Source organism: Filicampus tigris, chromosome 2, assembly GCF_054856515.1.
Source record: "Filicampus tigris isolate MCC_2025a chromosome 2, RoL_Ftig_1.0, whole genome shotgun sequence".
Lineage (NCBI taxonomy): Eukaryota > Metazoa > Chordata > Actinopteri > Syngnathiformes > Syngnathidae > Filicampus > Filicampus tigris.
In genome coordinates, this window is record NC_141218.1 from 1,909,973 (window position 1) to 1,934,873 (window position 24,901).

Below are 24,901 nucleotides of genomic sequence, written 5' to 3' on the forward strand. Positions count from 1 at the left end.
GGTACACATATAACGATCATCGGGCCAAATTTGAGCATTTCTTCTCTCTTCTGATCAAAGTCATCAAAGTATCGATTATCGGATGCTGGTAAAAGACCATCCTGACCGATTATCCTGTGGTGTGGTTGTGTGTAATGAGCATTTTTCCCTCCCCGGTCAGTGCAAAAAAATGTCAGGTCCTCACCTTTGGAATAGCCTGCCAGAGGATGTCAGGTCTGCAGAGACTGTTGATATTTTTAAGAGGAAGCTCAAGACACACCTTTTTAGTTTGGCTTTCAACAACTTTTAAATAACTTATCTTTTCTTTTGATTGAAGATAATTCTATGTTTTGCTTTGAATGTTTTAAAGCACTTTGAGTTGCATTTTTATGTATGAAAAGTGCTATATAAATAAAATGTGATTGATTGATTGATAATTGTAAAAGTTGAGTGGAGAACCACACACAGCAATAATCAGGGCAAACTTGAGCATTGCGCTCAAATGCCGGATTGTCACATTCATCTCAAAGATTTAACCGACCGATGATCCTGTGGTGCGGGCCATATGAAGAGTGTTTCAGAAAACGCCGACAATTTTTTTCCTCATCGTGTGGGCTCGCTTATGCTTTAAAAATCGAATGTTAAAAATGCTTCAACTATATAAAGCGTTCTACTGGCACCAAAAACTGGTTTTCTTGCTCCTTTCTGTCATGGTGCTTTGCACAACAGCAAAATAACGGGAACAATAGCCCTGATTTGCAATCAAGCAGCTGTTCCGACTCGCACACAGCAAAGACCCCCACGGCCGATCGGCTCTCCACGGGGGTCCCCCGACTAACTCACCAGAGACAAAATCTGCGTTTTGCTCGCCTCCAAAATGGGCCAATTAGCTTGCGAGAGAAGCCGGGAGGCTCCTGTTGGAATTCTGACAACAAGGAACGGCTATTCGGGCTAATCTCTCACTTTGTGACGTTCGATAAATGCCGACTTGTGCAAAATGAGCCGGCTGATGAGACGAATCAACACAATCGATACGCCCATCGCACCCAGCCCATGTTCATCAACATTTAGGAATAAAGCTGTTCAGCGCCAAGTTTGCCGTCCAAACAAAACTGGAATTGACCGCCGCCAACTTCACGTCAGTGCTCATTAGCAAAACAGACGGCACCAAACATGCCCCCGCCCCCCCTCCCCCCGCCCGTCAATCATCTGCCTACCTCGTTATCAGCGATGACGACATCGGCGCAACAGCTCGTCAGCGATCTTGAAATGAAATTTGAAACGAGCAAGGGATTGCGAGTCCGAGACAAATTACAGGAAAAAAACAACACTCTCACCTTGGTACCTTGACTGAATTTTAAAATGTCATTAATCCATTCCCGCGCCAGAACAACTCTCGAATGTATTATTTACTGGGGCGACATCAGGGCTTCAAATTAAAAGGGCCGTAGTATGTGCTTATATTTTGAAGGCCGGCCTTTTGTGTCGCGCCGACCTTGCCCCAACTCAGCAAAGTTTTGCCGAGCAGGCCGAGAACGTTATTGTAAAAAGCTTGCAAGGAACGGAAGCACTTTAAAAGGACGAGGACGGACAGGGTCGGAGGACGAATATTTTTATGAATGACGGTGGACAAAATGGGGTCAAGTGGTCAGCTATGGTCGTGAGTATCGTGATCCCCACTACAGTACGGTGTCGTACACTTACATGTATCCCACAATGCATCTGGATTCCATACACAGCCCGTGTCCCTATGTACCGTACAAGTACAAGATGTCATTTTCCCTAAAGGACAACTCCATTTTTTCCCATTTGTCCCCCTCAAGCAGGCAAGGCCACCCACGCAGTAGCCCTCCATCCATCCAAGACGGCTCCCTCTCCCAATTACCCGCCGGCCCCAGGGAGGGACACTGCAGCTGTTTGCAAAGGTTTGCGACCACTGCGGCGGCTGAGGGGGCTGGGAGACAAGTGGAGTCAGAGTTTAGAAACTACCTTTGCGAGGAGAAAAGTTGCGTGAATGCTGGAGCTTTTTTCAGGTCAAAGTTGTCTTCGGCCAAACGCCGCAGACTCTGAAGCAATCATATTTGTGCGGGTTGAGAAAAGAAGAGAAAAAAAAGTGGCAAAAAAGCCACGTAAAACTGCAATACATTAAGCTATGGTCACAAATGAAAATGTGCAATAACTGACTGGCAAAGTAGCATTTGCTAGAATACAATGGACAGCAGTAAAGCCTGCCGAACGACGCAGATGAAGCAAGAGGTTTGTTTCGTTCCCAAATTGCAGCCTTTGCCACCGGAACGTTGCACTCGACTACATTATGAGCTTGATACGAATTTGATTTGAACTACAACGTAAGACAGAGATCATGATATTCAATTATTCCTACTGCCAAAAAACGGTCCCCCAAAAAGTTGGCCGATTTTTTTTCTGTTGTCAATTAAAAGACATGAAACTGATGCTCATCAAACACTGACGTAGCTCTAAATAAACATCACAGTTAAAAAGAACAAAAGAAATGCTGATACCAACTGACCAAAATGAAGGCAAGGTTTTGATTTTTCACCTCACAAATTTGCCCTCTGCGCACACTCCAACATTATGACGCCGATTTGACTTCGATTCATTGTTCAGCCCGACTGGAATATCCCAACCGAGCTTCCGCTTATTACTTTGATTGCCAACGACGGCCGGCAAACCTTCAGTCGGAGTCCCCGCAGGACATTCATTGATTGTCGCGACCCGAGCGCTCGGTGTCTGCCAGTTTGACAGCTGACGCCGATTGATGGATGAGCGCTTAACCGGGGCCGACCCCTGACTAACGCGCACTTGGCGGAGGCCTCGCCCAGCGATTGACGGGGCTCGTCGGGCCGCTCACCGTCTCCTCTCCGCCGATCCGGCGGCGTCCTGCCGTGGCCCGGCCAGATGTACAGGAAGCCATCCATGAAGGGCGACGCCTCCGGCCAGGATGTGTTGTCTGACCGCAGATCAAGTCTTGGGAAATCTGTGAGGTGAGTAAATCAGCACCAGTAATTCAATATTGATCCTCCAGGACATTTGCATATCAACACACACCGAAACAAAGAGTCCGCCTGTGCTCAAGTCGCGCCAGGGGTCGAGAACTCTCGGAAACGGATGGATGAGGCTTTGCCGATGATGGTCTGATGGGCGCTTGCGCAAGCGGAAAAATCGTCACGTCGTGGGGGGGTAAAACTTTTGGGAAAATGGGAGGGACGTGTTTTTTCACAGGACAGCCACGATATGTAATCTGGTGGTGCGAAAAATGGAGCCACTCCTTCCCGAGCGTCCGCGTTGGGTGAATGTCAACAAGCCAGCAGCGTATGTGCTGTAACAAGCTTCCCTGCGCGAGTCTTCCAAACGGCGCCGGCTTACGACGGGACTCCGATGTCTGCGGGGGCGCGGGTGGAAGAGGCCGGCCTCCGCCGATTGGCCGCGTCCCCACTGAAGGCAGGCTGACATGATGGAGCGCTCAATTAGCCATCTGGTCGCCCGTGGCAACCGTTGCAAAGTGCTACCCGGCGAGCGGCGGGGCGATGAAGACGCCGCGCGAGAATCGGGACACACATCATAAATGCCGCTATAATTGGCGACATATGTAAGGCGGGGCGACTTCTAACGAGAACAAGTACGGCAACATTCGGGGAAACGCCCACAATAGTGGGGGAGGATAGGACTTGAAAATAAAAGCATCCAGAGGCACTGGAAAGGAAAAGGGCTGTGCACACTTTAAACTTGGTGCAAATTGGGATTTCATGATCCAACTGGATGCATTTTTTATGCGTCAAGAGAGCCTCAGTAACATGCTCCAACAAATACAAATAAAAGGATTGAAATCCATACCCAAGTCCGGGCCTGGAGAGCCCCAATCCAGCCCGCCCGCGGCACGGCACGCCTGATTAAAAAAAAAAAATCCAGATCGTTGTCAGGCTCGCTGATCGTTTCAAGCGGCTGTGCCGGAGGAGGGAAACATCGCAAACAGGCTGGATGGGGGCCTCCAGGAGCGCAATTGGGCACCCCTGACCTCGTAGAAAAAAAATAAATAAATAAGAAGCCCAGTCAATTTTCCATATGTCCTCTTATTTCAATCCCAGGGAAGGAAGCTGCTCACTATTACTTAGGAGATGCAGTGCCAACTTTTTTTTCACAGCGCACTTTTGGAGCGTTCCCAGATGATTTTTGCCAGCGCCGCGCAGTCTGTCATCAGCTGTCACCGTGTCCGCCGTGTCCGTATTAACACGTTTGCCGTGCCAAAATAGATCCGCCACATCGGTTCTTGATGCGTGGATCAAAAAAAAAAAAAAAAAAAAACATTTTCATTTTGCACCTTGCCTGAGCATCTTTGGTTGATTTGATTGTTTGTTTAGAGGTCCAAGCAGAAAAAAAGGACCCCCAAAAAGTAGGCCTTTACATGTAACATTTGGGAGCGAACCAGACAAGCAGCTGAAAATATACCGTACACGGAGGCACCCCGGCGGACTATAAGGGATGGAGCCGCCCCGGAGGTTTTCCACATCACGTGGCCCCCTTTTGCCTTTAAGCGGGACGTGGATATGCAAATGAACGCACAACAATATCCCCCCGGTGCGGGCAGGTGTAGGTGTGAGAATGAGGCCCGTGGGGGGCGGGGGGGGGGGTGTTGGACTACAAATGAGCCAGCAAGCTGCAGCGACTCCGAATGCAGGCGGCTGACAGCTTTGTTTGGCACACGGCGGGATTTTCGGGGAGCTCAGGGAGGCCCGGGACTGACACAGACTTCCTTACTTACTGTACATTCTATACTAATATCATATACTACCGGGGGCGGTGGGGGCCTGGAAAAATCCGGGTGGGCCTGAATATTCCTCTCACTGAGCACAATCCTCCTGTCCCGACACATGGTATATTCAAATCAAATGACTAACAGAATAACATGAAGTTCTGATCTTCCTCAGACTACCACAATTATGCCAGTCTTAATATTCAATCAAAAAAAAAAAAAAATTCAAAAATAATTGAATAATAATTTTAAAATGTGTTGTTGTTTTTCTCATGAATCTCACTGGGTGGGCAGTCTATCAATCTGGGTGCAATAAAAATGCTGAGTGACATTGGAAAATGTGGAATGATGTCAAATGATATTAGTGAAAAATGTTGGTCAAAAATCTTTGGTAGGTTGAAAATCATTTCCAAGGTGAATTAATTGAATGAACTGAGCATTGACACATTTGAATGAGAGCGACGTGACTCGGTTATGTTTGGTGTGCCTTTATGAATGAATGGGAAACCTTTGGGCGAAAAAAAAATGTTGGCTACATGTTAAATGGCGTCGAATAAGACTGAGGAAATATTAAGACTAAGGAAAAAAAAACTAAAAAAAAGACACTTGGCTACCATGTATAGTCAGTCGCCAGTGTACAGTTTGTGGAAGAGGGTCAACTCAGTGTTCCGGCCAAATAAGGCAACACGCAGCCATTCATTTCTCAACTGCTGGCAACAAAAGTGAGTCCACCCCACAGTGAAACTGTCCAAATTGGGCCCAATTTGGACTTCTGGGGGGACCAGACATTTCCAGCACATGTTTGGTGTAGTCAACACACGCTGGTGACCCTTTCATAGTCTATTAGCACCCTCTCATGGCTCAACAGCATTTGACAAAGTAGAGCAGGCCCCGGGCCAAATCGGGTCAAGAAAACGGTGTCGTTCAGGTCAAACAGGAAGCAGAGTCTAGGTTGGCAGAATTGAAACGCAAGAGAGGCTGTCATTCATGAAAGATTTCAATCCAAGTCACCACTAAAACGCCGATCTCAAACGCAACAAAACAAACCGTTGACGATTCGTTTGAAACGCGTGAGGAGTCGCTGCATTTGTGTCCTCCAAAAGCATGCTTATATTCAACACTGAAGAGTGTTATACACATTAGGCGAGCGGCTAAGGCATGGAGACTAACTTTCGTGCCCTCTACTGAACAGTTTTATACGGGTGACTGAGGGGGACGGCCTAGTCATTTGGGGGATTAGGAATGACAAAGTACGTACGTAGACGGGAGCATACATTTCACATCTTTGAGGGGGAACCAAATAAGTTCCATCGAACCAACGTCTGTCCAACCGTCTAGAAGCCCGCATATGCTTTGGGGAATACTGCCAAGTGGGGGCCGACTTACCCAATAGCTTGTTGTGATGCAGGAACTCCATCTGCAGCCTTTGGCCGGCGCGTTGGGCCAGGAGGTACGGCGTGGAGCAGGTCGGGTCCCCGGTGGCGCACATGACATCTGCCCCGCTGAACAGCAGCTCCAGAGTGCGCGAAACATCGGGCAGCACCACGGCGGCACACAGCGCCTGCACGCGAATACAAGGCCACGCGCCGGGCGCTTGACTTCTGCCGTCCGTCCGCCGGGACGCCCCCGGGGACACGCCCCTTTTCAACCTCTTCAATAATGCATGATCAAGATAAAACTCGGATAAGATCAATCAAATTCATGCCGCTTTATAGGTTTTTGCTCGCCAAAAGTCATTCGCGCCAGTAGACTTGTGACTTTGGCATCAACTCATCAAAGTGGGACTAAATCAAGTCCTGGCTCTTTGCCTCTTCAGACTTGATTATATCCCTGAAACTAGCGGGGGGAAAAAAACATCCAAAATCAGCTTTCAATCAACCATCTTGCGAAAGAAGTCAAAATAAACAACGGAGCTCAAGTACACACCTGCCAGCAAGTTCTTCTGATCAACCCCAAATAAAGTTCCGCTGCTCTAGTAGGCTTTTCTTCCCAGCAAAAGGCCTGAAGGTTTTGTGCTAACACTGACTGCTATTTCATAATTTCCTCACCCCAGTTACTTAACGGGTGGCGTTGCGGCCAAAAAGTTGAAGCGCGGTTTCCTCAGACCATCACCAAATCTCCATAACGCACGTGGGAAGGTGTGTGGTCTGATGAGACCCATTTTTGAAACAATTTCTCTCAGTCTCATTTTTTGTCGATTACAACAAGCTGGGATTTCAACAGGGGTGTGTCCACTTTTTCTATCCACTGTATTTCATTTGAGGATTGGAGATTGAAAGATTGCCGACCGAGGACAAAGCTTCCATGGAAAGCCACCGCAAGAGCACATCAAAGTTGAGGATGAAGTCCTGCTCGCGGATCTCACAAGAGAAGTTAAAATAAGATCACGTTTGAATAGTTCCTGCGCCAGTCATTAAATCTTTTGGGGGGTAAATGAGGAGCGGGGAATAGAACGACCACGAGCAAGCAGGACAAATGGGCCGCATTCAATCTACTGGACGCGGTTGAAAGGGCGACGGGGCGGGTGCGAGCACAGCTGCGATAATGGCAATCGCCAGCGTACAAATTGACTTTCTGTGTTTGGTGACGTGTCCGTGCCCTGCATCCATGAGTGAAAATTCATTTGCAGTTTAGGTGAAGGTTGGGACAAGGTGTGGAAAGAGTCAAGCGCTGTGAAATACTTTTGGAAAGTGAGTTGTCTGCCATTTTCCACCTGCGAACGTCCAACTATGCTGTGCCTGACGGGATGGGACCAAAGGAAAAAAAGACCTTCTTTTGTCTCATAGAATTGTTTTTCCAGGGAGACAAACTTGTAGGAACGCAAAGCGTTTGTTCGCTTTGTTAAAAGGGATCATCTGTCACAGCTACGACAATAAAGGCGGGATTAAAGCCAGCCGAGGATGCGCCGTGACCGAATAAAACGTCCGTCCGACCCCTCACCCCCCCGCATCCGTCTATTCCCATCAATCGGCTCCATTGATGTGACATTGTGGACGATGACCCGCGACAAAGTGGATCCACCGGCGGACGCGCAGAATCTCAACGAGCAACCTTTTCCCTTTCATCCGAGTTGCCCCCCCCACCGAGTAAGGAAGCGGCATCGATCGACGCCCGAGTGAGGCTGCGTCCACAGAAAACACCTGAAATGTCGACAAAGAACGCGCCAAAGGCCGGCGGACATTAGGCCTCAACACGGCCGTGAGATTCAGCCTAATTCAATGACAATTATTACACGACACGATTACAAAATTGGCATCATCGTAAAAAAACGATGATTCATACTCATTTATACCCAATGCACTCTTTGTTTACACAAGGAAATCATACTTGAATTTATACATTTGCACCTTTTTTTAGTTTATAGGCACTAATTTTATACATTTAGTTTGGTCCAAAATGAATGTACTTGCATTAATTTGTCTTTATATATGTTTTACGTTTAAACATTTTCTTGTTTTGTACCCAAAAACAAATGATCGCTTGAATAATGGTGACTTTACCAAAATAATCACGATTCATATTTTTATTTCCATAATCGAGTGGTTACTTCAATTAGAGTTGTTAACTTACTAAAGCCTTTTGACTAGCAGTCAAAGTTTGTGGGGACAACGCTTATTGGCGGTTATCAAGAATTTGGGGGGGTTAAAAAAGATTTTCTTTTTTTTTTGCTTGTTTCGTTAGCCTGTCTATAGCGTTTTGCATTGTATGTTAGCATTAAGCTAGCGGCCCTTTGTACAGCCAAGTTGCGTGTAATTCTCTTTGCTTTATGCTGCCACCATTTAGTGGTGGAGGGACTGAAGCACACTTTTAATGGAAATCGTTCCTCAGGTGCCAAAAACTAAAAAAAATGGGCGAGTGACTGCCCGCATCTCCTAAGTCGAAGTATCGGCGTACGTAAAAGTGTGAATTTTTGCACCGCAGTTGCCACAAAACACGTCAAGGGTCTGGTTGTGCATCTGACGCTGCTCGGCCTTATTCTGTAGCGTGTTTGCAAAATGACCTTGCGTGTCGTAGCAATTACTGCAGTCACTGGTGGGATTTGTGTGTGTGCGTAATGATATAAGGAAGTCCTTTGACACCCTCTTCTGGAGGTCACGCGGCCTGCCGAGACTCGGCGGAGGTCACCGGGATATGAGCTCCTTAATGGGGACGGTGGCGATAGGAGAGGAAGCCGGCAAAAAGCACACGTCTGACAGACATTAGGAAACAAAAGACTTGGACCGGTCCCAACCATCCTGCGCATACGACCGATGCAGTCAAGAGCTGGCCAATTCGTCGGTAGTATCGATGACATCTACGTCACAGATAAGTGAGCAACAACGTTGGATTAGTTTATGAAATACGTTTTGACAGTATGAAGTCCAATTTGAAATTGTGTAGTACCACATTGCGCCACAGCATGCTGGGCAGCACTGAGTTCTACCGGAAGACATGCTAGCAGAAGAAGAAAAATTTCTGCAAAGGTTTCTAATCATTTTAACGCTATTTTCCATTAGCCTATCTGTGGTGTATCACAACTGTTTTTTCAGTCCAGTTTTTTACGTGCAGTTCGGTTGTATTTAACTTTTGAGTACAAGAGATTTCATCTGTCGGAAAAGTTTGTTTTTTTCAAACATTTTTGAGGTATGTTTAACTGGTGTGCAATACATTTTAATGGAATCACGAGTCAAGTTGTTTTTTTTGTTTGTTTTCTTTTTCTTAAGCGCAGCGTTAACGTTGGCTTACGAGACTACGAGGTATACTTTTTGCGCGGCCATATTTGAATTATGATGGTAGGACTTGGAGAGATTTCTCCAGTTGAAACTCCATGTAAAGAGTTTGAGAAGCGCAGCCGCAGATGAAGGAGGCAGCCGGATGCAATCGGACATAAATCACGCGCATTTATTTTTATTCTAAAGTGACACTCGAAAGCGTCACCCGCTATACAAGCTGACCCCCTGGATGCATAAAAGTCTTTGGTGTAGTCTTTGTACTCGACAAGATTCCCCAAGGAGGCGGCTTTTGCGGAGCGCTCAATAGATATGAGGCACAACTAAGAAGAAATGTCCGCGGAAATTAGCTTGGCTGGCAACGCTTAGGCGGAGATTGATCTTTTACATACATTGGTTGTGATTGGCTGACTGTGATCTTTTGGGGCTATTTTCAAGCGCTTGTGGTAGGTTGATCCCGTCCAAATCTGTCAAGTCCAGTTACAGTCTCTTTTCCCAAATGATTTACAGTGAATGTTGCCAATTGCCAGTTGCTGAGTCACCCGGTTCAAAAATTTCTGTAGAGCATAGCTAAAAGTTGTGGTAAACACGCACCGATTTGCGCCGATTGCAAATTTTCTGAAATGGCAGCATGATGGAAGATTGGAACTGTTTGGGAATATTTATGGTTTGAACGTGGTTGTCAGATGCACGTCTCCATAAATACAAATGCAAAGTGGAACTGGATTGATCTTTTAAAGCTAAACCGATTTTCCGATTGAAATGGTTTTCCCTCACACTCCTGGTAAATATGACCATCTGACGTCTTTGCCAATTTTTTCTTTGAGGTCTTTTTCCCGAATCCCCGAGGCCAAGCGGAGGTTCCCTGGCCTTGCCATTGGGAAAAAACTTGACCTTGTTGAGCTGCTCCGCGTCGTGGAGGCCCCGGAGGACGCGGCAGTACTTCCTCTCGCGGTACTTCCTGCGGGCAAAAGTGGCGCGCTGCTCGTCCGAAGCGCCGGCCTGGAGCTCCTCCTCCGGCGGGAGTTGGGCGGCCCAGAAACTGTTGGCCTTCTGGTTCCCCACTTCCAAGAAGAGCTGAGCAGGAGAGGAACGGCACAACAAATGAGATGAAATGGAGCCCATTGCTCAAAAGGCTTTTGAGCTGCTTCAAAATGTGCCACGGTCAAAGCCATTCGTCTTTAGAATCCGCAGGGGGTTAAAATCCGTTGTTCTTAAGACTTTTTACACCAAGTCCCCAAAAACCTCTCTCGCTACGAGCACCACAATGATGACCTAACAGAAAATACACTAGTGCGGTGGGCCAAAGTAAGACAAGACATGGCCGATGTTTTATTCCCGAAAAAAGTCTGGAATATTTTTGTAAGCGACCTACCACTAGAGGGAGTTGGAATTTGAGAGTGCAATTGTGGGGGATTATCACCCATTATATTAGCTTCCATCGGGAGGGAAATTGTCTTGAACAAAACCACCAACAATGACAACAATGTCGAATTTTGAGCGAAAAAATAAATCGAATTCTTTGCCCATCCCTCCCAGTTAAGGCTTCTTTCTAGACAACTGGCGCATCGCATCACGTGACCGACGCATAGTGCCGCGCACACGTCAGAAACTCTTGCTGCGTATACGACGTTGCGCGCATTCTCTCTCGCGATTGGTCCCATATTGCGATGATGCGTCGTTGTGAGCATTGCCCGGCAGTAAAAAACGCAGACGGGAATTGGCCATAAAAGGCAGAGGAAATTGCACCCTGCGGCATCCTCGTCAGTATCGGCTGCAGTGACGCCCCCGACTTGGAGTGAAACTGCAACACATTTTCAAAACAACGCGCGCATCAAGGCCAAATGCAACTGCGCGGCATCGACGCGCTGTCGGACGTCATCTTCACACGTTGCTGTCGTAGGGGAGGAACCTCCCATGTCACCTTTTGGTCAATTTCATATCTTTTGCAAATCTCTCCGATTGGTCAGTCTGCAGGGGTGGGGCTTATTCTTGTCCATTTTGGAGCGCTGAAAATGGCTTGCGCTGTTTGTGGATGTCATGTTAGCCGTTTAATGGGGTTCCGGTAAAGGCATTTTGGAGATTGTGCCCCACGCCAGCGACGTGCGTCTCAATCAATTGAAAATTCATCTGGAAATGGGAACACTCATTTGACCTCTGGAATTGTGTCTCAAACCTTTTGCAGCCGGTCGCTGCAGAAGGAAGAAAAGAAAATCTTGAATCTTCGATCTTTCTTTGCGCTCATAAAGAGACAGTTGACCGAATTCAGTTTTGATCTGGGAAGCGAACCACCGATGTGGCTGTGGTCTGACTTTGGCGCGAGTGCGTACCTCCACCAGCTCATTGCTCCAGATGCTGCTGTCCAGCTTCAAGCTGCGCACTTTGGAGATGCCGGGGCCCAGCGAGCGGTGCTGCCCTGCCGCCGGGGAGAAGAAAGAGACACGTTTAGTCCCCTGGCCGCTCCTTCGTCGGAGATGAAGGGGCGGAACGAGGCTCCATTAATTGCTAATGAATCATGAGTAATTCATTGCGTTTGCCGGTCGGCCTGTTTATTTGGCCGCGGCCGGCGGGCTCGCCCGTGGCCGAAGCCCGAACGAGCGCCCTGAATAATACATGAGACGGCAAAGGCGCCGCGTGTGTGAATTATTGTCCGGCGAGCCACGGCGGCTCGCTACAGACGCGGATTTGTCTCAAGTAGAGCAAGCTGCCTGCCGTGACACAAATTGGAGGCATCCAAAAAAAGACGACTTGCAAAGCAGATGCCGCCGAATGCGCAATTTGCGATAATTACCATAGTAGGAACCAAGCCCCGCTGCGAACAGCCAGAATTGACGCCTGCCTCTACAAAGATTTAGAAATGTCTATATTGGTTCAAACTAGTGGTTCTTCAACTTTTTACACCAAGCACAAAAAAAAAAAACAATAATTTAGCTCATGTATATATACATATATATATATACATGCACACATATATATATATATATACATACACATATATACACATATATACATGTATACATATATATACATTTATATACATATATATATACATATATATATATATACATACATATACACACATATGTCCGCTGATAGTGTAGTGGTACACACGCCTGAGTTGTGTGCGGGCAGCGTGGGATCGATTCCCGCTCAGTGACAGTGTCTATGTGTGCCCTGCGACTGGCTGGCGACCAGTTCGGGGTGTAGTCTGCCTTCGCCCATTGACGGCTGGGATAGGCTCCAGCAACTCCCCGCGACCCTATATAGGATAAGCGGTTTGGAAGATGACATGACATGACATATACACACATATATATATATACACCTATATACATCCATCCATCCATCCATTAACTGTACCGCTTCTCCTCACAAGGGTCGCGGGGCGTGCTGGAGCCTATCCCAGCTGTCTTCGGGCAGTAGGCGGGGGACACCCTGAACTGGTTGCCAGCCAATCGCAGGGCACACAGAGACAAACATCCGCACTCACAATCACACCTAGGGCCAATTTAGAGTATCCAATCAACTTACCATGCATGTTTTTGGAATGTGGGAGGAAACCGGCGTGCCCGGAGAAAACCCACGCAGGCACGGGTAGAACATGCAAACTCCACACAGGGAGGCCGGAGCCGGGATCGAACCCACGACCTCTGAACTGTGAGGCGGACGTGCTAACCAGTCTATCACCGTGCCGCCACATATATACACATTTATGTATACACATATACATATACATACTAATATACATATACATATACACATACACATATATACACATGTACATATATATATATATACATATATATATATATATATATATACATATACATATATATATACAAATATATACATACACATATATACATACACATAAGCATATATATGTATAATACATACATATATATATACATACATATATCTATACATATATACATACATATATCTATACATATATATACATACATAGATATATACATATACACATATATACATATACATACATATACACATATATACATATACATACATATATCTATACATATATACACATACATACATATATATACATATATACACATACATACATATATATATTTATATACATATATACATACACATATATATTTATATACATATATATACATACACACATATATATATACATATACACACATATATATATATATATACACATACGTATATATACACATACATATATACACATACATATATATACACATACATACATACATACATACATACATACGTAGCAGCAATGATATGCTTTCTTTAGCCGCGCGACAAGCTTCCAAAGCGGGGCATTAACGCTTGTTGTCGAGGTAACGAAGACGGCGCACGAGTGTCAGTGTGCGATCGTCGCATCTGAACAGCCAAACGTCTTCACCTTTCCCCGGTGAAGCACAACAGAAGACACAAAAAGGCCACAGGCATCACAGCGGCTCGCCCACCAAAAAGGCCAAGCTGCCACACATTTCGGCCCCAATTAAAAACCTTGCTGGCTTCCACGGTGACATCGCGTGAGGCTCTCCTTCCTCCTGCGCAATTGGCAATGTCAATGTCGACTGAGTGATGAAACCTTTGTAGGGTAAAAAAAAAAAAAATCCAAAACCCTAATGACGTTATCGGAGCCGAAGCCAGCAAAAGGTACAATCGCTGACAATAAAATGACCACCTTGCTTCTGGTACTAAATATGATGTTAGGGGACTTCCAGAATTGGAAAATGTTGACTGTTTTGTAATAAGAGTGTTCACCACTAGATGGCAGACATCCCTTCAGAGCAACCACTGTACTTGCTGACTTGCAGTGCACAGACCATCAAATCTTTGAGAGGATTTTTGTCAAAGTCTGCACAAAAAAATGACTTCTTGCAATGGCTGATCAGCAGTTTTGTGCCATCTCTGAATGACTTTTTTAGTGCAAGAGAGCCCCTGGCCGGGGGGAGGGGCAAATCACACTATGTATTTTTTTTTGTACTTTATTTTAAATGTCTCTCAGAAGAACAACCAGAAACTAAATTAGTCCCCTAAAAATTTGTGCTATGTAAGTCCATGACTTTTTTTTTTTTCAAGGATTTTCATCCAGTAAGCCAAAGTTATCCCGCCGCACAAAAGGGAGCATTGTCGACTCCAAAAAGCCCTTTTTAGGCGACGCAACTCGGCATCAAAATTGTCCACAGACCACCGAAATGAATTCCGTCTCGCAGCCAGAAGATGACGACGAGCCGGCCGGGGATCATTTCGACCATTAGCTTTCTCATTACTCCTTCCCTCTTGCTCTTGTTCAGCATTTCTCTTTATTGTCTGTGACATCAGAGTGCTAATTAGAAGTGCGGCAAGTCATGGCTATTCCAGATGGACCGCCGCCTCATTTAAAGGGGAGCGCCGCTTCCTCGCTCGCCATGCAAGCGTGTCCACCAAATGTAATATTAAAGACTCCGGCAAATGAAATTATTTAAGGCTGTTTGAGGACGGATGTTGGATATCTGATGGCTCGCAATTACACGGGCTTTGCGGAGGTGAGCTGAGGAATCGCTTTAAAAGTCATGGCTCTCAGGCATGGAGCGAGACGGAGGGAGGGAGGGAGGGAGGGAGGGAGGGAGGGAGGGGCGGAGACATGCGTAGGCATGGAAGCTCCGCCGCTTCCATCTAGAGAAGACATTCAATTTGGTGCGCTGGATCCAGTCCAAAAGTTCCCATTTTGTTAACGGAAAATGAGAGGAATTTATTGTGTGTTTGTTAAAAAAAAAAAAAAAAAAAAACATAGGAAGGGGACCTGGAAAAAATAGTCACATATTAAATCGCAATATTGAGGGGGGAAAAATGCAAATGACAACCCTGCAATTTTTCAGAATCGTTCAAGTTAGTGTGTCAAACAGCAAATCAATCAAGTTGAGTCAAGTCATACTAACTTGCTCAGAGACAGCAGAGCAACGGTGCAGTTGAGACTTCCACAAGCACGACTGTCTGCCAATGAAAATGTTCAACTCTCTTTCGCAATTCAACACATTCACAGTTACATTTTTTTTTTTTTCGAAGTTTTCAAGAAAGTAGGCTTTGCCTATTTGACTTCTCCAGAGATATGCAAGTGGTCAGCAGTGGTATTTGATTAAAATCATTTCAAACCGAGGAAGATGCAAAAGTTGTTTTTCACTTTAAAGTGCAAGACATTTGCATGACATCTGTAGGATCACTGCTTTATTTATTTTAATTTTTAATTAAAAACGATTTTTTCCCTAGTGTTAATGGTCAAACTGTGCATAATGTGTATTCTCACTCTCTCTCTATGCCATATATACATATGTACACACATATGTATATGTCAGAGGTGGGAATAAGTCACATATGTCCCAAGTACGTTTCGAGTCGTAACCATCAAGTTTCAAGCAAGTCCCAAGTCACTGCGGGGAAAAAAAAAAAAAAAAAAATCAAGCAAGTCAAGTCAAATTTACAAAGTTATTTTTTCATACTAACTTAATTGAAATGAGTCATCCTCTGAGTTTCTCTGACGCTGTTGGTGTTTACGTTGCCACATCACACTAGCAAGTGACGCTGACCGGGTTGCCAGGTCGGCGGGAATGAACCAAAAAAATACTCTTTTTTTTTTTTTCTTTCTTTCGTGCTTTCCTTCCTAAAAAGGCAGACTGTGTTCAAATGCAAAATTTGAACCAGAAATGAGGTCCAAGTCGAAGTCAAGTCGAGTCACTTAGGTATCAAGTCAAGCAAGTTGCAAGTCCTAAAAATAGCAACTCGATTCCGCCATCTCTGCTATATACACATGATCTACATGTGTACGTAGACATTATCTACATGTGTACACACAAATAGTGTACAGTATATAAATAAAAAACGTCAAATTTGTCAAGTCGTGTAAGTGGAGTTCACTGTCATGCCCACAAAGTGAAAATAAAGTTGAGTGCCCTCATTTGTAGCCAATCAAGTGGCAAGTGTTAAGTTGGCAACCGCCGTCCGACTTGAGTCAAGTCAGGCGACCGCTCGGCCGGTGTTCCACCTGGCTTACTCTCGCACTTCTTGCAGATGACCACGCCCAGGTTGAGCGACGCCCACTCCGGCCTGGCGGCGCGACAGTCGGCGCAGCTCCGGTTGGCCTCGTTGAACCAGATCTTCTCGGCCACCTCGTAGTCGCACGTCGTCTCGGCGATGGATTCCCGAAGCGCTTCCATCCACTCCGACTTCTCCTGTTCCGACTCGGCCGCGAAGCTGCGCACAGTGGACGCCGACTTTATGAGAGGAGTAAACTTTTTCACTCAGTTCTTGTCTTCTTTTTTGTATTTTCCAGGTCAGTCTGGACGTTCTATGGCACCATGCTGCCTCTAACAGGTCCATTGTGGTACTACAACAAAATCCTGGACATCATACGCAAAAAAAGCCAAGCACGCACTTGTCATTTTTTGCTTGTCATTTATGTTAAAAAAAAATTATTGATAAAAAAATGGTACTGTATGCGTGTGTCTAGCTTAAAGAAGTGTGTCACAGTCATTACAAAAGTATGTACAAGTAAAGATAAGAACAGGCTGTAGAAGGCTGAAAAGGGAATATTACAGGCAAAAATTGCAGCCTTGGAATAAATGTAAGGGGCGACGTGGAGGTTGAAAAATGATCCTAAAGTGCAAGTTAACAAGAATTAAATAGCTACCTTTGGACCGATTATAAAAGTAGCCGCGACTAAGCCGTTTGCACTTGTCATTTGAAGCCCAATGACAGCTTTGAAATGCCACATTATGGGAACACCTCATCCAGGCACGTCCGCCGTCGTTTGCCCAGAACGCCGCCGCACAAGGGCGACAGCCAACCGGCCCATCGGAAACGACGCCGGCCATCGGCGGCGGCTCCAAAGTCATGAGGAAGACAATTGTTGTGAGACAGAAAAAGAAAAAGAAGAAAAACGGACCACAAGACTCTGTCGGTCGTTTGAGCTCCATTGCTGCCAACGTTCCACTTGGGCATCACAGGCGCTTCCAAGCCCTTAGCCCTGAAAAGGCACTTGCGACAAGATCAAGTGCATCTCTTTTTGAGGCGTCCAAAACGGCTTGAAATCTTTCATGTACTCCCACCGGCGTCCGTTTACGGGATGTTTTAAAGCCATGGTGGCTACGCGGCATAAAACGCGTCAGGTAATCTGCGCGCTCCGTATGAATGTCAAGTCAAATCGCGGCTCTTCTTTGATGGCAGGCAATTACAACAAATACACATAGTGGACGCCAATTGTTTCTGGGTTTTTTGTTTGTTTTTTCAATACAAATTGTAAAATGCAAAATGATGAAAAACAAAGTGGAAAAAAAACTCGGCAATGAAAAAAAAACGAGCACATTTGAAAAAGCAGTTACTGAAACGACATCTTCTGTTTACTGTACAAAGCCAACTCAAACTCACTATTGTATAATTATAGTGAAAATGTCCATTTGTCAATTCATGTCAACTAAAACTCAACAAAAAACCAAGCATTTTCAAGAAACAAATTCAATTTGAATTGAAACCAAAAACATGAAAAATGCCAAATTATGCCCAGCCTACGGATGTTGACAATTTGACACAAAGTCCAGCAAGTCACTTCAAACAAGCGCGTCCGAACGACGGCGACAGTTAGCGCAGACTGGAAGGTATTTGGGAATTGAAAACATCACTGGGGCGAAATCCAAAGACCAACGTCAAGAGGAGCTTTCATTGCCGCGGCTAATACGCAAGCTACAAACATTGTCCGCCAAAGGCCCGCCCTTGAACTCCAGCTTTTCTCTCCACATTTATCCAAGTCCGAGTACTGCCGGCAAACTTGAAGGATTTTAACCCCCCAAAATTGTCATTCTCACGACTAATCAAAGGCAGCCGTGGCAGCCAAACAACAGAAAATCCAAAGTGAGTCTCCCCCAGCCTCAAGTCATCCGATGAGCCGCTGGCTAATCCGCACCTTCAGCAGGTAGCGCAAGACCGGCGGGGCGACCAATCCATGACACGCACACGCAAGCCGAGTCTCTCAGCATTCACCTCATCAAAACAATTGGGGGGGGCTCCTTTTAACTCCACTTGCCTTTTTTGGAAGGGGGAGGCTGCGGTGTACAAAACGGCAATCACGCCCCGGTTATGAATAAAAGCGCCAAACGACGAGAGCATTGCGGACGCCTACGCAAACAGATCGATTGGAGAAATGGAGGGGGAGGAAGGGAGGGTCTTCCATAAATCAAGTCAATCTACAAAAGGCGAAGACACCTACCCCCCGCCCCCTCCCCGAAAAGTGTGAATCGGCGTGCCCAAACAAACGAGGCGCGCTTTGCTTTGTGGTGGCTGCCTCCTAAATGGAGCATTACGCCTCAAACAAGCGGCGCTCTTATTGATTGGCGGGCCGCGGGGGACGCGGCGTCACCTCAAAGCTTCGGCGGAGAGCAGCCAAGCTTCCGGCCCGGGGTTCATTCCAAAAAAGGAAAAACAAAAACCTCTTTGTTAGCGGTGTGTCGTAATCAAACACACTGACAGAAGACATCAGCTTGTTGATTTGCAAACTCGCCTGAAGAAGAGACGGTCAAGTCAATGATTTGATGTCAACTGAATTGAAAAAGCCTCGCATTTGCCATTTTGTCAAATGGAGTCCAAAATGACAACGATGCTTTTATTATCATGGCTGCAGTGCATGCTATCAATAATCAAAAATCATATGGTTTTTTGGGTTTTTTTTTTCCCCAGTTGCAATAATCAAGACATTTGAACGTACCAGAAGTTCTTAAAGGGCGTGTTGATTTCAAAGACCCTTCGGTCGGCGTCTCGGACGCTGGCGGCCGTCAGGTCCACTTCGCAGATGGCCAGGCCCGCCTCGAAGTCCTTGAGGAGCACAAAGACGGAAATCACAAAGGACATTGCGGACGACGGGCCACGTCGCTTTGCGTGTCCAGTGTTGCGCTCCCGATGGGGCGGGGCTTGCCGCCGCATCATTTCACGCAATCAGTCGGCCTGCTCCAGCCAGCGCCCACGGAGGCACTCGCTCGTATTTTCACCCGCGGCGGCAGCACTTCGGCACCACGGAATGTGTCAATGCGAAGCTAGGGTGTTGTGACAAAGGCAGGTTACTACCAGCTCCATGATTTGCCAAGCGATACATATGTATATATATACTGTATGCGCATGTATACATACAGTTTTTATGTATACATTCGAGATGTGACCATTCATTGAACTAATCAATCATCAAACAAATCAATCATTATTTCATCGATGAGTCATTCGGATGGCTTTCATCATCTGAAATGGTCCAAATGCTGCTGCTGCTGCTTCAAAATAACAAAAACATTTGCTTTTAATTTGGAAGACAATGATCAACATTTTGGCCCATCTCCTGGCACACCCGAAGCGGACTCATGAATGACTTGCAGCATTTTCAACATTGCCTCTTTGAAATAATTGATAGAAATGAAAAATGAATATCTCCAGCATTTCATTTGGCCTCGTGCAAAAGCTGCGCACGCCTTGAAGCAAATATACTGGAAGGCATCGGCGCAAGCATTCGTCTTCGGCAGACGGCATCTCAAGCTCCAATTTTCAGGACAAATTTAGACGCCCCAATCCCCCCCCCCCCACCCAATAAGGCGCCATCACCTGCTTGCCTCATTAAAGTCGCAGCTCGTTTTTCCCACAGCGGCTTGGAATGTAATTCGCTCTCACAAACGCAGAAGGAGAGCTACATTTATAACAGCCGCATTGTCATTGTCAGTCTTTTTGGGGGTGGGGGGAAAGAGTCCCGCTCGAAATAGTTTGTGACAGGCAATCGCGCACACGTCATTGGCCCAAACCGGGTCCACGTGTGTGCGCCCTTGGGCTCGTAGCTCGTGTGTGCCATTGGACTTAAAACTCGGCAAAAGGTGCACCGGAGGACTCCCGACACTTCTTGCACTTTCAAGCATTTTCGACAGCCCGGATGACGAAGGTGAAGAAAAAAAAACTCACCTACGCGTCTCAAAAGTCCAATACAATACAATACAGTACAATTTTATTTAGATTGCATTGCATAACAGCGTGGGCTGTAACAAAGCACTTTACAATACAATTCAGCCAAAACAGTAAAATGAGCCGAATTGTCAAGAGGGTCGCCAAAGACACAGGCGCACTTTGCGCCATATTGACAAAAAAAAAAGAGGGTGGTCCTTCCTCAAAGTGGGTGAGACGGCCAAGAAGCCGCAACGGGATTTAGGGGAAAACCAAAACGAAATACGGGTGACAAAAATACTCTGCCTACCAACAAGCAGGCGTATTCCAGGGCACTACAATTCAAAGTATTTATGCCACAAACAAGTTAAAAAAAATGACTGCCTGTTAAATCGCTATAAGGAAAAAAAATTAATATTGAGCAGTTCTGACAATTAAATCTGCCATTTCTGTGGGTGGATTAGGTCGTACCATTTTGCAGCCAAACTATTCAGTAAGGACAGAATTTTTCTCACACTCCTGTCCCCTTGAGCAGGTTGCGGGGCAAAAAAAAAAAAAAAACATCCTCAAAAATGAGGTCTTTGTTCTATTGCTAAAAGTCGTCCTTTTACAGTCACAAGAGGGTGGGAGCTTGCACTTCTTGCACTAAAATGCATTTCTTGTTCGTGGCCAGGCTACAGTCAGCCGACTTGGCCAACAACCATCAAGACTTGCTTCACACACGCAACCTTCGTGAGACAGGAAGTGAGTGGCATGGCGCTAAAAATAGCTCACCTCATTCCCAATCCCCAAGGGGCTTTAACAGCACATGTGGAGAGAAGCTATGGGGTTCTGGGGGGGGTGGGGGGGGGCACCTAATTAGAGTTCAAGCATCGATATGATCGTTGGCACAGCAGTGCGTGAGACGGACAATAAACAGAAGGCGTTGGACCCGACAGAATGAATCGGATGGTTGCTAGCCAATCACAGGCAAGGCACACAGTCGCAGGGGTGCATGCCACTAACTGGGCCACAAAACTTCGTGGCCGGAACCAACATTTCCGACTCAAAACTACAACGAAGCGTTTCAAAACCATTTTTTTGTGTCCGAGTATATTTGATGGAATAATCCATACGGTAATCAAAATCTAAAAAAAAATCTTCATTCATGACAGCTAGTGCTGCACGAATAATCGATCGAATTCAAATTGTAAGGTGAAATTGGGGGATTTTGTTTGTAAAAATTTGAATGGGATGAGGACCTTGAAAAAAAGTGATTGCCTATTAGATCACAACAGCAACGTTGAGGGTGCAAAAAGTTGCAATTAGAAGATTGCCGCAAGGTCCGGCATCTCCGTAAGCCCCAAGCGGGGCGCCGCGCCGTGCAAAGGGGAGCAACATCTTGCTGGAAAGCCTTCCGTCTCACTCACTGGCGTTGTCAGCCTTCACACCGTCTTTGGCTCGGTGCCGGGATGACCTCAAACGCAGCTCCGTCACGGAGCTTCCCACCCGTGAGAAATGAGTCTGGGGGCGGCGGCGGCGGAGGCGGAGGCGGAGCCTGACCGGCAGGCCCCTGTTTCCAGAGGCTCCTTCATCACGTTAGATGAAATACTCCACTCGGCTGAGCTCGAACCGGGCGTCGCTCTACTTCCCCTCCCTTCTTTTCGTCTTCTCTCTCGAACGACAAACACACACACACACGCACGTCCACGAACACAAAGCCGAGACACGGCGAGAAGCCGCCACCGTATTCAACTCCAGCTGTAATAACACAATTAATTTGGATTTTCTCCTGCCGCCATCGGAAATGCGCTGACGTGGCGGAAAGCCGCAAGAGAAACCTAACAAAGATGTTTGCTGGCGCTAATGACGAAAATAATGAAAGGCAAACAGCACCGGAGCGGCTGAGGCGCATCGCGCACAAACAGAGGCGGGCGAGCAAGTTGAGGAAATGGCATCAATGGAACGTGCTATTTCCCGCCCTTGTGTCCCAGCAGGATGAACGTCGGCAAGAATATCAGCTCTTCATTATAGGCTCGCTTAAGAAGCGAAAAAGAACAATGGCGCTTTGAAGCCTACATGAAGCCACGCACGTCCCTCATTTTGGGGTTCTCAAATTGGAGTCCGTAAGCTGAAGCTCGACATCCTCAAAATCATTTGCAGGAATGTTTGTTAAGTGTTTCCCAAAAAAAAAAAAAAAAAAAAACTCCATCATATTGAGACACAAAAATCGACTCCAGTGCAATGGACATTGAGCTGCTCCTTATGGCCACATTGGGGCAGCGTAACACTGTGCAGACAGTCACAAACGTGCAGTAAGACACAATCATAGTAGTCATTCTTTGCAGAGGATAAAGAAAATACACATGCGAGTATTTTTGTCTATCTGTGTTGCTCCGTGGTTAGCCATTGCTCAAACGGTGCAATCCCAATTTCTGGGCCCATTTCAGGGTTAGCATGTGGCTAGCAGCTTGAAGACAATGTGTTGTTTGAAATACATGATGTCTCATAGCAAGTTTTTGCTCTCAAGTCACGGCAAAAAAAGCTTGTAGCTTGAAAACCTGCAAGTCGGATTTCTTGGCACACCAATTTCAAGGCTACTTGAATGAATAAATTAATGTTTTCATCCATTTTTTTTTCTTTCCAGAGGTCTAATATTACCAGAATAAAGTTGCTCTCTATAAATGTTTAAATTAGACTTTGATCTTGGCATTATGAATTAATTTGTCTTTGTTTTAGCTTAAGACGAACGTCTAAGACCAAAACATTCATATAATCATAAATCTGACATGGCAATGCAAATCCATTTTTTGCTTGCTTGTTAAAAACATACATGGACAGAGGACCTTGAAAAAGTGATCGCGTATTGAATCGCAATCGCAATATCGAGGATGAAGAATCGCAATGACATTCTTTTTGAAAATTGTTCAGCCTGACTGAGAAGAAGAGTAAACGTGTTTTTGGGGAGTTTTCTGGGTGCACAGGCCCACCCACATTGACAGACTGCCCACCCAGTGAGATTCATGAAAAAATATATACTTTTACATTTTTTTGTAAATGATGACATTATTTTTGAATTTGTGTTTTGTTGTGTTTTTTATTGTATTGAATATTAAGAATGGCATATTTGTGGTTGTTTGAGGAAGATCAGAACTTCATATTCACTTTGAATATACGATATGTCAGGACATGAAGATTGTGCTCAGTGAGAGAAATATTCAGGCCCACCCAGATTTTTCCAGGCCCACCCATTAGCCACGTTCTGGCTCCGCCCCTGCGGCGGTGTACCTGTTGTGATTTGCAGAGTCTGACTTTGCTGGCCGCCAGGGACACCAAGAGTCTGCCTTTGTAGGCGCGCACCTCCAGCGTGCCGCGCTTGATGCCGGAGGAGCGGCAGCGGCGCAGGTTGCGGCGCGTCCGGGAGCCGACGGCGGCGGCGGCGGGCCGCGCCGCCCCCTGAAGGCTCTCCATCCACTCGCGGCGCTCCCCTGCCGACGCCGCGCCACAGGGAGTCGAGAATCAAGAAAACACATTCAGACAAAGAAAGATTAAACGCCATTCATCCTTTCTTTTTTGATGGGGGTGGGGGGGGGGGGTGGGGGGGGAATGTATTTTTTGCATCGCTTTCAGTGTCTGCGGCATGCTCCGAGTATGAAAGCCAATGAGTTGGACAGGATAAACCGAGCAAATAATATCCTTGAAAGCTGCTTAACGGAGATTTGAAAGCCTCCAGCTAATTTTTGCAGCACAAATTAGAGCAAGCGCAAACGTTAATTAAAATCAAATGAAACGTCATCGCCGTCCAGTCGGGTTGAGTCAATTGGATTGGATTTGGGAAAAAGAACCTAACAGCATTATTTCCCCCCCTCAATATAGCAATTGCGATTTAATATGCCATCATTTCTCTTAAGGTCCTCTTCCAATGTATTTTTTGAACAAACAAGCAATCAATCAATCTGTATGACAATATCAGATTTATTATCCATGAATGTTTTTATTCTTATAGGTTAAACTTGCGCTAAAAAAAAAGCCAAACGAGGAAGCTACCTACTTCAGTTTCATTTGTTAAGTGACTGAACACTTTGACTTGTCATTTTTTCAAGCGCAAGTCAACCCCAAAAATGTCTTTGCAATATGTTCTATGCGCCTTCACTAGTCCAAACACGGCATTCTGATTAATATTACTTTTGTAGAATACCAATAAAGCAACAAAAGCCAGCCGTTTTCATTCATCTCAGGGGGCGGCCATTTTGCCACTTGCTGTGGACTGAAAATGACATCACAGTTGCTCACGACCAATCGCGGCTCAGCTCCAGAAAACAGGTGAGCCGTGATTGGTCGTGCCTGGCAAAATGGCCGCCGCCCCCCCCCCCCCGAGATGAATGAAAACGGCTGGAATTTGCGTCTTAGCTCATATTCCACAAAGGCAATTGAAATCAAAATGCCGTGTTTAGACTAGTGGGGCTGCATAGAACATATTCTTGAAAAAAAAAAAAAAAAAAGGTTTGGATTGACT

At 45.9% G+C, this 24,901-nt stretch overlaps 1 protein-coding gene across 1 annotated transcript in view; it reads right to left on the reverse strand.

Annotated features, from left to right (window-relative positions):
* The window catches only part of arap2 (ArfGAP with RhoGAP domain, ankyrin repeat and PH domain 2), a 73,972-nt gene that overhangs the window by 23,891 nt on the left and 25,180 nt on the right, over window positions 1-24,901 (reverse strand). The window contains exons 9-15 of the mRNA XM_086056765.1: window positions 23,674-23,873; window positions 19,202-19,308; window positions 16,499-16,698; window positions 11,790-11,875; window positions 10,354-10,536; window positions 6,137-6,311; window positions 2,852-2,977 (exon numbers count right to left, since the gene is read on the reverse strand). Of these exons, the coding sequence (XP_085912891.1) occupies window positions 2,852-2,977; window positions 6,137-6,311; window positions 10,354-10,536; window positions 11,790-11,875; window positions 16,499-16,698; window positions 19,202-19,308; window positions 23,674-23,873 (1,077 nt within the window). The remainder of the gene's footprint in view (window positions 1-2,851; window positions 2,978-6,136; window positions 6,312-10,353; window positions 10,537-11,789; window positions 11,876-16,498; window positions 16,699-19,201; window positions 19,309-23,673; window positions 23,874-24,901) is intronic.